Source organism: Onychostoma macrolepis, chromosome 21 (assembly GCF_012432095.1).
Source record: "Onychostoma macrolepis isolate SWU-2019 chromosome 21, ASM1243209v1, whole genome shotgun sequence".
Lineage (NCBI taxonomy): Eukaryota > Metazoa > Chordata > Actinopteri > Cypriniformes > Cyprinidae > Onychostoma > Onychostoma macrolepis.
In genome coordinates this window covers 29,291,027-29,302,650 of record NC_081175.1, presented here as the reverse complement: position 1 = coordinate 29,302,650, position 11,624 = coordinate 29,291,027, and the positions used below count along the sequence as shown (strand labels likewise).

At 35.7% G+C, this 11,624-nt stretch overlaps 1 protein-coding gene and 1 long non-coding RNA gene across 2 annotated transcripts; one reads left to right on the top strand and one right to left on the bottom strand.

Annotated features, from left to right (window-relative positions):
- The first annotated feature begins 7,323 nt into the window (after positions 1–7,323).
- On the top strand, positions 7,324–9,326 carry LOC131528292 (vitelline membrane outer layer protein 1-like). Its single transcript, XM_058757349.1, has 4 exons — positions 7,324–7,691; positions 8,096–8,229; positions 8,389–8,502; positions 8,649–9,326. Exons 1-4 carry the CDS (start codon positions 7,500–7,502, stop codon positions 8,836–8,838), a joined length of 630 nt encoding a protein of 209 aa, XP_058613332.1. The 5' UTR covers positions 7,324–7,499; the 3' UTR covers positions 8,839–9,326.
- A 358-nt stretch (positions 9,327–9,684) lies between these two features.
- Positions 9,685–11,292, bottom strand: LOC131528293 (uncharacterized). Its single transcript, XR_009267845.1, has 3 exons — positions 11,173–11,292; positions 10,738–10,928; positions 9,685–10,500 (listed from the first exon to the last, which is right to left on the bottom strand). It is a non-coding gene; the product is annotated as an uncharacterized LOC131528293 (long non-coding RNA).
- Positions 11,293–11,624: the final 332 nt, after the last annotated feature.

Genomic DNA, 11,624 nt, shown 5'->3' with positions numbered 1-11,624 from the left:
CATTTCTGGCTCCCATTTTTCTCTGTGACCTGTTGCTTTTTGCTTGTCTGTGATTTCTGATGCTCCAGCAGTTTTCTGCATGTGTTATTTCATTTCTACAGACCGTCTGTATCTGTGAAATCACAGACGACATAAAGAGTTTAGTTGAAGCCACTGGTTTTAATTTAAGGGCAAGTTTGGTTTTCATCTGTCACAAACAGGCCTCTGCAGCTCCTGCTGAACGCCACAATATATGCATTTTTTTGTGATATTTTAGTGTTTTTTTTTTATTTTAGTTACCTCTAAAAGTACCATATTTTTTAATGTAAAATATGCTTATTTTTGTTATATTTAATATTTCATATACTTCAGTAAAAACAACAACAACAACATTCTAGTAAGTTCAGACAGCCAAAACCTAAAATGTTTGGTATAAAACCATATGATGGTATAAAAATATCCAAAAATATCAAAAGCCACATGACTGTAGTATTCAGTGGCTGCAAATCAATAAACCATTGTTTTAATTAACTTAACCGCTTAAGTTTTAGATTTTATCACAAGTTAAAAGTGTAGAATTAAAAAACGTGTGTTGGCTGAGACTATACAAAGATGCCAAATCATGCTTACAGACAAATCTGACCATGCTATACGGAAAAGACAGAGTAGGAGACAGAGTAATCATTTATTTCTAAAAAAAAAAAAAAAAAAAAATCTAATTTCAATAACTCAAAAAAGTCAAATGGATCCAAATGTGCCAAACAGGTAAGAATAAACAATAAACCTAACAAATAGCATGTTCAAGACGTTTTTTTTTATTTTTTTACATTTTCATCAACAAATCTTGCAGTAAGACTTTGATCTGACTTTAATGTGTGTGTGTGTGTGTGTGTGTGTGTGTGTGTGTGTGTGTGTGTGTGTGTGTGTGTGTGCGCACAGTGGCTGAGTGCCACAAAAAAGAAAAAAAGCTGTCATTGGCTCATTCAATTCTTTGGTTTTGTATGTGTGAGTGACTCTTTTTATTTGACACAATTAAAAATTAAAAACTTGCTGTGCTATAGACTCATTCAATGCTGTGTGTGTGTGTGTGTGTGTGTGTGTGTGTGCGTGTGTGTGTGTGTGTGTGTGTGTGTGTGAGTGAGTGAGTGTTTGCCACATTGAGAATGTTGTAAAGACTCACCCCTACACTTATGTGTATGTATAATCTGCATTGTGTTGGATTTATTGATTTTTATTGGACAAATTAAAAAATGCTTTGAGTTTTAGTATTTCCCATTAATTTCTTATGGGTGCCCTTTTTTTTTTTTTTGACCAATTAACTTTGTTGAATCGAGTCCTCTTTTTTTGTGTGTTCAGGTGGCAAACTTACGAAAAGTAGCCAAGTCTTGGACCGCTCCGATTAAGGAATCTATTTAAAAAAAAAAAAAAAAAAAAGATTTTGCCCAAATTTGTCCCGAATGACGATTGAGGGTTAAAGGACTAGTTCACTTCCAGAATACAAATTTACTGATAATTTACTCACCCCCATGTCATTCAAAATGTTTATGTCTTTCTTTCTTCAGGTGCAAAGAAACTCTTTCCAGTTTTCCAACTCTTGAAAACATTCCAGGATTTTCCTCCATATAATGGACTTCAATGGTGCTCAACGGATTGAAGATCCAAAATGCAGTTTCAATGCAGCTTCAAAGAGCTCTCCATGATCCCAGCTGAGGAAATGGATTAGCGACAGCAAGAAGATCAGATGGATTGTAATAATTAATCAAATACTTTGAGCTAACATGAACCGTCATACTACAATGCTGTAAGTGATAATGCACAGTCAGCCATTATCACAAAATAAAGCAGGACAATCAAGACCTTGAAAAAAGCAGAGGTTGACTGGATCATCCTGCTTGTTATTTTATTTTTGTGCCAAATATCAGCATTAAAGATTTTCTAAGAAGTGCCTTGTAGTTTCAGTGTTTTTTTGGTTTTTCTGCATAAAACTTTACATCAGGTGTTTCATTCCATTAGTGCTTGTGGCAGACTGTTTGATCTAAACGACATTACATTGCGTTCAAATTAATGGTCTTGTCTGTTCATGCACCTCCTGGAAATGACCAGTGAACTCTACAGGAACACTATACATTAAATTTAAGTGTAATACTGTCAACCCTGTTAGATCTAAACTTTTTTACCTTTCTAAGGGCATATTTATATCCTACACTCTTGGGGGGAAAAAAAAGTTCTTTGTTGGCATTTATGGTTCCATAAAAAACCTTTAACTACCATGAAATCTTTCCATTGCATAAATGTCTTTAGATTATTAGATTAAATGAAAAGATTAGACTATTTTCCCCCCTGAACTGAGAAATCAAAATTCACCTGTAAGTTTCAAAGCTCAAAACTTTCTTGTTAATTTAAAAACAGCTTCTATTAAAAACTAAACTCAGAAAATGACTCTTTTTAGAATGTGCCACTTTATGACGTAATAGTGAGGCGAAAGCCCGTCTTTGCAGGAGAAGATCAACGCCTGCTTCTACATCACTGCCTCTTTAGCCCCGCCCACTGATATGTGCTTGTAGGAAATACTAGAGAGACGCAAACACAGGATTATTCTATCAGCAGAACCATACACATGACGTTACAAGATTACAAGACACTGTGTAGTGTATAGTTGTGAAAAATATTCTTTGGATTGCCTTCCTTGTGATCCTAACACTGTATCTAGATTGTATGCGAGTGCTGTTGCGTCATATCGTGAATCCATTTCTCTTTCCGGTCAGAAGCAGCACAAATGCTTGTAGTATGTCAGAAACAGAACGGGACATCAGTTTACTGTCGGGATTTGTTGTGTCAATCCGTGTTACATGCAGTGTAGACAGAATCGCAGATTATAATGGGTTCTGTTGTCTATAGTTGCGTTGCGCCACTCGTGTAAACACGGGGTAAAATTAGGAAAGAGCTCCAGATTGTGTCAGTGAAACACTGTTTATTTGTTTGCTTTACTGTACTACAGATTCATTTTTAAACAAGACAGTATGATGCAGACTTTTCAGAGAGACTGAAAGTAAAAGAAGATGCAGTGCTGAGTCTGGATAGAGTGGATCCAACCATAATGTCGCAACACATAAGTGTGAGTAAACGTGTATTGCATTGTTCCAGACCTTTTGATATATACTGAATATTTATACATTTTCAACCCAAATGAGACATGTTTTTGTTGTTTTTTAGAGTACATCACAGCAGCATCCATCTGTTATTTTAATAAGCAAAGCTGTCAGCCAATCATAGCAGTGGGTGTTTACTTGCAAGTCTTGAATATGCCCTGCCTAAAAACAGATCATTCTGCAGAGAGGCTCAAAAACAGGTTTTTTTTTTTTTTTTTGTTAACAACTTTTTATTGAATTTTCTTCTAGGAACAGTAATATAAAACTAAAAGCAGCTGTGCACATTTAGAACCCACCCCAACCCTGGTAGACTTAAAAAAATAAATAAAATAAATAAAATTTAGACCTTAATAATAATAATAATAATAATAAATAATAATAACAAAAATAAATTGTGATGTTTTTGATGTGAAATTCATACTAACATTATAAGTGAACCTCAGAGAACATTATAAAATAATTAAAATGCAGTTCATAACCCTTTTATATCCAGTTTCTGCTTTACACAATCTATTTTTCTTTAAAATCTTATGAAAGTTAAAAAAAAGGTAAAGCTGTTTCAAAGGGCACATGCTTTTACCGGCAATGAGCAGCATTTGACCCGATCAGTTAGTGTTTGTCTAAAGCATGTTTACATGCAGGCCATTGACTTTAATATCCAAATTTATTTAGTTTTGCACTGTTTCTTGATCACTGACTGGAATAACAATGCAAATAAACCCTGGTTCTTTAGCTAACTGATCCAAGTTTGTTCTGTGGATAGGTCTATTTCTTTCTTCACGCACATTATCATAAGACTTCTGTTTGTTTTTAAAAAGGTTTCTGTTATGTCTGCATTTTTGGGGAGGTTACCCCTCTTCTTGTGCTGAAGAGTAGAGCCTATATGCGATTAGGTCGAGGATGGGTCTATTACAAATGTTAAGACTACACTGTTAGACATTTCTGTAATTTCCACAGTTATTTACTGTATATCACCCAGTGTAATACTGCAAATTCCTTTACAGTAAATAACTGTAATACCCTTTGCATCATGGGAATTTTCTGTGACGTCAGACCCCACATACAGAGACTTACTGTATTTTTTAAAATTGCTGTATACTACTGTAACGGTCTCTTTGGCGCCATTATACTGAGGTCGTTTTATTTTCCTCATTTCTTACATTTGGATTGACACAATTTGCCCAACACCGTGTCTATAACGCCGCAGCAGCTTGAGGCTGACTACAGGACGTGTTACATCGCTTCTAATGATTGGAAAATCCATTTGTACTTCGTGTCAGAAACAGCGCGAGCACTTGGAGTACATCTGTACATCGGAAATATACCGGGGCATCAGTTTACTGTCCGCATCCACTGTAGATAGTGTATATATAATGGGTTCTATATTGTTTTTTCATCGAGTCGCGCCTCGCCGCTCCACTCGCGTCCGAGGAAGACACGGATCCAGCGGGGCAGCGCCTCAGGTTTTGCCCGGGATGAACCCGCCAGAGTGGAAGAGCTCCGGAGAACATCTGCGCTGTGTGTCGATGCACCTTACGAGAGAAAAAGACCAGCAAGCAAGGTACAAATATATGTACGTTTGTCTGTGTGTTTGTGTCAGATTTTTGCTCACCAGTTTACCTAACATTAGTAACATTTACTAGTCAACACGCCGGTTACAGAACTTTACCATGGTAAACTGTGCTGTCGTTTCAAACGACTTTTGTCAGCTTATTGAATTAAGTTACCGAATTAAAATTGTTTTTAACGAGCAACGCTTATCTTATATTAACATTAGGTTAACTAATGTGAAATTTAGTTCAGGTGTTAGTAGTTAATGTTGGCCAGTAGCCTCAGAAAATAAAATCGTATGTTAGCTAAGTTAAACTAGTTTTACGGCTAGCTGCCTTTCTAGTTTTAGAATTAGTTTGTTATAGTTTTTAATGGAATTTAAGATTTACTGCATTTTTTTGTATTTGTGTTTCATCAAGAAGGACATGAGCAGGCCAGCCACCCTGAGACTGATAATTCATGGTAAGAGAACAATTATGATTTTGAGAGGTTTGTGTATTCTGTATGAGGTTTGCCTTTTAAAAGTGTACCATTTCTTCTACTTGTTTTTCAGGGAAGACATTTCTGTCAAAGTGGATGGTGAGCAAAGATGGTGGCCACGTTTTGGAGCAGCACCTGGGTTTTGCAGATGGCTATGTATTCTTTGGCTGCTTGTCTTTATGTTTCTGTTGCCTAAATATTCTTTGTGAGGATAAATCACAACAAAATGCACTGCAAACCGTCCTAAGACAGGAGAAATGGTGAAGATGCGCTGTTCCAGCATTGGAAGACTGTATTTTTATGTGTTATACATACAATGTTTTAAATAAAGAATTTGATATTTTGTAATTATTGTGTCTGTTTTAATTGAATGCCAGTAGTACCTATGTAGAGTAAAAATAAAATGAATTCTATATAAAAATTATAAAATCCAATGAAATCTATATTAACCTTTTCAGTGGTGAGTTTAAAATATTCCAGCGGTCCCCCCAGAGTGAGTTTTTTTAGGCGACCGTTATTTTAGAACGTTTCCCCTTAATGTTTCCATGGCGACGCGTCATGATTGTCACGTGACACACCGCGGCCACAATAACACTGTATGACAGATGGATCGCTTTTATTTCGTTTTTCCTTTTTTATTCAAAATATTCATAAACTTGCTTACCATATAATCAACTATCTGATATTCCGATTCACAAATATGTGCAAATGAGTGTGTTTTATCGTTTAAAAACAGTTCTAAATGATCTCGATCGTGATCTGTAATGTGAGAAGGGCGCCGCCATGTTTGTTCGCGCTGCAGTTCAGAGAGTCCTGTCAGTCGGATTTACATCACCTAAATTCATCAATTTCTCGCGAAATACATGCAAGTAAGTGGCGGGTGAGATGGGAGAAGAATAGAGTGAACTTTATAGTTACTTACACTATGTGTATTTGATTCAAATATAATTTTCAGACGTGTTTTATTAATTAATAAAACACGTCTGAAAATTATATTTGATTGGATTGTTATTGCTGCTTCCATAAACATCTGAGTGTATTTTACGAACTCTAAATGTATTGTTTTACTAGTACTTATGTGTATTTAAATGTCTAAAGCATAAAATAAACATTATGTGGTTAAAAACACTGCATAGATGCGATTATATGACAAGTGCAGCTGCATCTCAGCGTCAGTCAACGCGCGAAAACGCAGTTTGAATTTGGCAGTTATGCGACGTCACCGAACGTTCTAAATCCCATATGTGGGACCGTACCGCTCAAAAGGTTAAAATGAATGAATTACAGTAGTATACTGATAAATCAAATACAGTTTGCTACTGTAAATTGTAATTACAGTAAAATTACTGACAACAGTGTTGCCAGTAAGTTACTGTAAAAACCCTTTGAAATGTCTAACAGTGTATATACTGCTTTATTTAAACAGCAATAACTGCAGTTATGTCAATAAGATGCAGTGGTAGTCCTTCTGTTGGTGAATTTAGCATGTGCACGTGTGCTGCTGCTAACTAGACAACTGAAGCACTTAATTTATTGGAGTAATACTTACTTGGTCTTTATAAGGCAATCGGTTTTTATGGTTTTAACAATTAAATCAGTTTTGCTGCAGTAAATACAACAATGTTACATTAGTTAGTTTTTGGATTACACACCTATTATTTAAGTCAAAATGAATTAGTTTTCAAAACCTTTTTTGGTAAGGCGATCGGTTTGCATGCATTTTAAAGTAAGGTTAATTAATTAGATTTACAGTATGCATGAAAATACTTTTCTATGAATTAAGTTGTCCACGTGCTTCTCAGAAGAAAGACAGTCATACAGGTTTGGAACCACATGAGCTTGATTAAATGATGACAGAATGATCATTTTTAGCAGATTATTCGCTTCTTTGCAATCACTCTTATTCAACTGTAAATGCAATAAACACGTTAGCAAATGCAAATACAAAATCAAACAAGTAACTCAACCTTTTATAGGCATTTTACCAAGAAAAACAGTTTTCAGGGACATTTACGGTTAAGCATACAGATATTTTGCTGGATCAGTGTTTATATTTTTGTGTTTTCAGTCATGTACAGGTTGTTGATGTGTGCTCTTTGCTCCTGGCTTCTGATTGGCTAGAACCAGGAAATCACAATACTGATAAACCATATAAATGTGTTCTGAAAAATCAGACATATTCTGCGGACAGACTGCAGTCGGCTCAGGTTTTCTGTTCTGGATTTGAAGAAATTATTGTTCCTTTGAGCAGTTTTACTGACCCTGGATCAGTTTTTGGTGTAGAAATCGAGTAGAATTAATTTCACCTGTATTTTAATCCATCAGGCCAGTGCTGCAGCAATGCATTACTTTATTTCTTTACTGTTAGTCATTATTGGGCTGCATGTGAGCATTCAGTCAGTTACAGTATTAGTTTCTAAGCCAAGAAATTACAAATCAGTGCTGACTGTGTCTAATGGAATGTCCTGGGGGTCGTGGGGGTCTATGGATCTCTGTCCAACTGGAATGTATGCTGCAGGGTTCAGTCTAAAGGTAGGTCTGGCATTGAATCCTTTAAACATGTAAGCTGCTGACTGATCATTACTCGTCATTTAGTTCCTGCTATCTTCAGGGAAATGCATCTGTTTAATAGTAAAGGACACGAAGATGAATGTTACTATGGGATGGTTAGAGTTAACGGTAACACTTTATTTTAAGGTGTCCTTGTTGCACGTTACATGTACTTACTATTATAATAATTAATTATGCATAATTACATGCAAGTAACCCTAAGACAAAACCTAACCCTAACCATATAAGTACATGTAGTTAATATTACTCACTGCTTAAATGTATAATTACACTTTAACAAGGACAACTTAAAGTGTAACCGAGTTAACTTTCAAGGATTGCTTGTAGCTCTTTCAAATTTAGGAGTGTTGTGTTGTTTTTTCAAGGTGGAAGAAATTTCCTATGCCCCTTGGGATGATAACACTGCACTCAACGGGATTCGCCTTCACTGCATCGATCCGTCCAGAGCCTTAGAAGTCTCATATTACGACTACGCCACAGTTCAGTCAGAAGTAGGAAGGTAATGGGCTCAGTCTAAAGAGTAGTAATACTAGTTATAGCAGGTTTGTGTTATTATGAATTCTTACATTAAGGGTTAGAAGCAGCTTCTTTAATAAACCACACTAGACAAATTCATTTTTTTGAACTTTCAGTATTAAACCTGTGTTTTTTTCTTCAGCTTTGGTAAATGGACAGAAATCAAATGGTGTCCTTTTGGAATCTTGACTGCTTTTCAGCTGAGAGTCGATACCTACCAAGTAATTGCAGACAACTCAGCCGCAAACAACATCATGTGAGTATGTGGCCGTCATCCACTAATGCAGAAATGCAGAATGTGCACAACTACATTTAAAAAAACATATATACAAAAAAAATAAATAAATAAAAATAATATATATATATATATATATATATATATATATATAAACTTTTTTCCAGGTTCAAATGCAGTCATGGGTCTTTTCTGGAGGGTGACGGCACAGATTGGGGTTATTGGGGCGACTGGAGCTCAACATGTCAAGGGTCAGGGATTTGTGGCATCATGACACGGGTACAAGAGCACGAGGGAATATGGATAGACGACACCGCTCTCAATGACGTGCGCATGTACTGCTGTGGATCAAATTAAAATTCTCCTGCTCACTTTTAAATCATTGCAGGGCTTGGCTCCCCATATCTTTGTATAACCTGCTTCTCTGTATAATTACCTCACAGCCATGTTTTACATACATTCTGTAGTATGAATGTATCAATTTATTTTCATCTTAGATTAAAACGCTTCTGTATAGAAATAATTGCATTATTTTAATTAATTTTTTGTTGCTTTGAAATGAGGAAAACGTATTATAAATGAAACAGAAATGTTGTGTGTGAAATGAGAGATGAAGCACATGAGAAAGCTGAGAATAAAAGTGATTCTTCTGTCAGAAACAGCATCGATACACAAAAGCAGAAGCACAGATGAAATACTGAGCAAAGGTTTGGAGTGAATCATGAACAGAATTGAGTGGAAATGAAAATTTAATGTAATCTCAGTCATGATATGTAAATCTTTCAGTTTTGAATGCCTTTCTGTGTTGTTCAAAGCATTTGAATAAAAAAGGTGGTTCAGTGTCATTTTTTATGACTTCGTTATTCAGCCTGAAGGCGGCGCTATTCGCTTAATTTTAATATATCCTGGTCATTTCTTGACTAGAAACACCTAAAAATATTTGTTGAGGAATGCTGAAGACACTTACAAATTATTATTGAGTTTAGAGGTCTGTGTTTTCTAGTGGATGAATATATTGTCCATACAGACGAGCTGCAGCTGTTGTGCAGTGAACTGAAGACACTGATGTTTGTTTGTATGAATCTGTGTTGTGTGATTGACCAGCCGTCTGTCCAGAGAGATTCCCAGCTTTGAGATGCTGTTATTGACTCCATAACTAAAAAGTAAGTTGTATGAACAAAATACTGAATCTTTATTGTCCTCCAATGGTTGTTACATTAATTAAGAATAGGATGAAAAGTTAATAAACGCATATGCAATAAACGGAACGATGGAACGATACAAAAATATACAGAGAAATATCCACCTTATTTTGCAACACGGAAGTAAGTGATTTTCTGTGAAAGTGCAAGACTTCAGATTCATCAGCTGCAATATGGAAATAACTAGAATAATAAAGTGCAGTGAACGGTAAAACAATTGCTCTACAGACCTGTGTTTTTATAATTATGACACTTCATTAAAAGTAGTACCAGGTTTTGCAGCATCAAGCAGCATAATGAGCTGTTTTGTGCAGCTAAAAATAACTGGAAGTGTATGACAGCAGAAGCCAGATACATTCAATGTATGTTAGAGAGTATTTCTGTTAGAAATAAGGTGGATAGAATCTATTAAATAAATCATAATATACAGGAATACAAAAGCATGCATAGTAAATGAAAATGCATCAAATATGAGGCAGTGCAAAATGAAACAAATATTTTGTCAAATGAAAACGAGTCTCTGTGACGCAGATGCAGGTCAGATGTTCATGATGATGACAGTAAAGTCCAGCATCAGCGTGATATCAGAAGATGCAGCTCCTGCTGAGTGTGTTTGTGATCAGACGAGTCTGTAAAAGCCTCCAGATGTCAGGAGATGAACAGACCGTGAACCGTAGTCTGATGATGATGATGATGATGATGTTTAGGTCTTCAGCAGCTGCTGATGGATGTCAGTGATGAAGGGTTCGATCTGAGAATCTCACCTCACGTTTAACATCAGAATCAAACTTCACAAATCCGTCTGGATCACATTACACTAGAAATCACAAACATATAGTAGATTATCCTCATGTACATTTTTTTACATTTATATTTATGTTCTTGATCAATAACTGTTCTGTCAATCAAACACTATCTGTATTCTGTAAATGATTTAGTCAGAAAGTCAGTCTGATGAATTTGTCTGAATGTGTCACTTCATGACAGGAGTCTTGAGAAAACAACAGCTAATCGAGCGAGAGTAAAATGTGATGAATGATTAACAAACACTTACACAATGGCTTCAGTCTCTGCATACTGTCCCATCTGGCACACATCTGTCTGCTCTTCTCTTGTGATTCACAGATTTGTGTCTTATTTCTGACCTCCATTTCTCTCTCTTTTCTGTTATTTTGCTCATCTGTGGTTTCTGATGCTCCGGCAGCTTTCTGTTTGTGTTGTTTTCTTTTTAAACTCCATTCGTGTCTGTAATCACACAAATACAGTTTAATTAAAGCCAGCGGTGTTAAAGTGATATGAAACAAGGCATACAGAGACAAACAATGATTACACTGTAATAATACAAACATTCAGTAATTTACAAGTGGCAGAAATTAAAACATTTTTGATAAAATGGCAAATAATCCAGTCATTTGTATGAAAATGAAGCTGCTCAGTAAAGTAGGATATAATGATTAATGAAATCATGTGTTAGAAACATATTTCTCACCTGTAAGAACATGTAAGTGTTTATAAAATCACACTGAATATACACTAAAGTCATGCAGAAATAATGATCCACAGATCCTCGCGTCACAGTCAGCAGCTACAGAGATTCATGAGTGCGCTCTGTTTTATACCAGGATTGAGCTTGTGTTTTTATACCGGGGCTATATTCAACAGACCAACCAAACCTGTTAAACCAGTGTTTTTGTATGGTGTGATAGAAACATCAGACGATGAGGCAACAAGGAAGTAAACTAGTTCAAGTAAAAAGTGCAAGACTTCAGATTCATTAGCCTCGAGGAGAAGAATAAAGTGCAGTAAACAGTCAAACTATTTGCGCTATACAGACCAGTGTGTTTATAATTACAACAATACATTAATATGGTAAGAAGTACCAGTTTGCAGTATCAGCATGTTCTGACAGCTTATAAACTGAATAGAATTGTGCTGAATTGA

Excerpts from the sequence above, each read along its gene's own strand:
- LOC131528292 (XM_058757349.1), top strand. The coding sequence starts at position 7,500 with ATGCATTACTTTATTTCTTTACTGTTAGTCATTATTGGGCTGCATGTG. Across the intron at positions 8,230-8,388 it reads GTTCAGTCAGAAGTAGGAAG|CTTTGGTAAATGGACAGAAA; the intron begins GTAATGGGCTCA and ends TTTTTTCTTCAG. Across the intron at positions 8,503-8,648 it reads TCAGCCGCAAACAACATCAT|GTTCAAATGCAGTCATGGGT; the intron begins GTGAGTATGTGG and ends ACTTTTTTCCAG.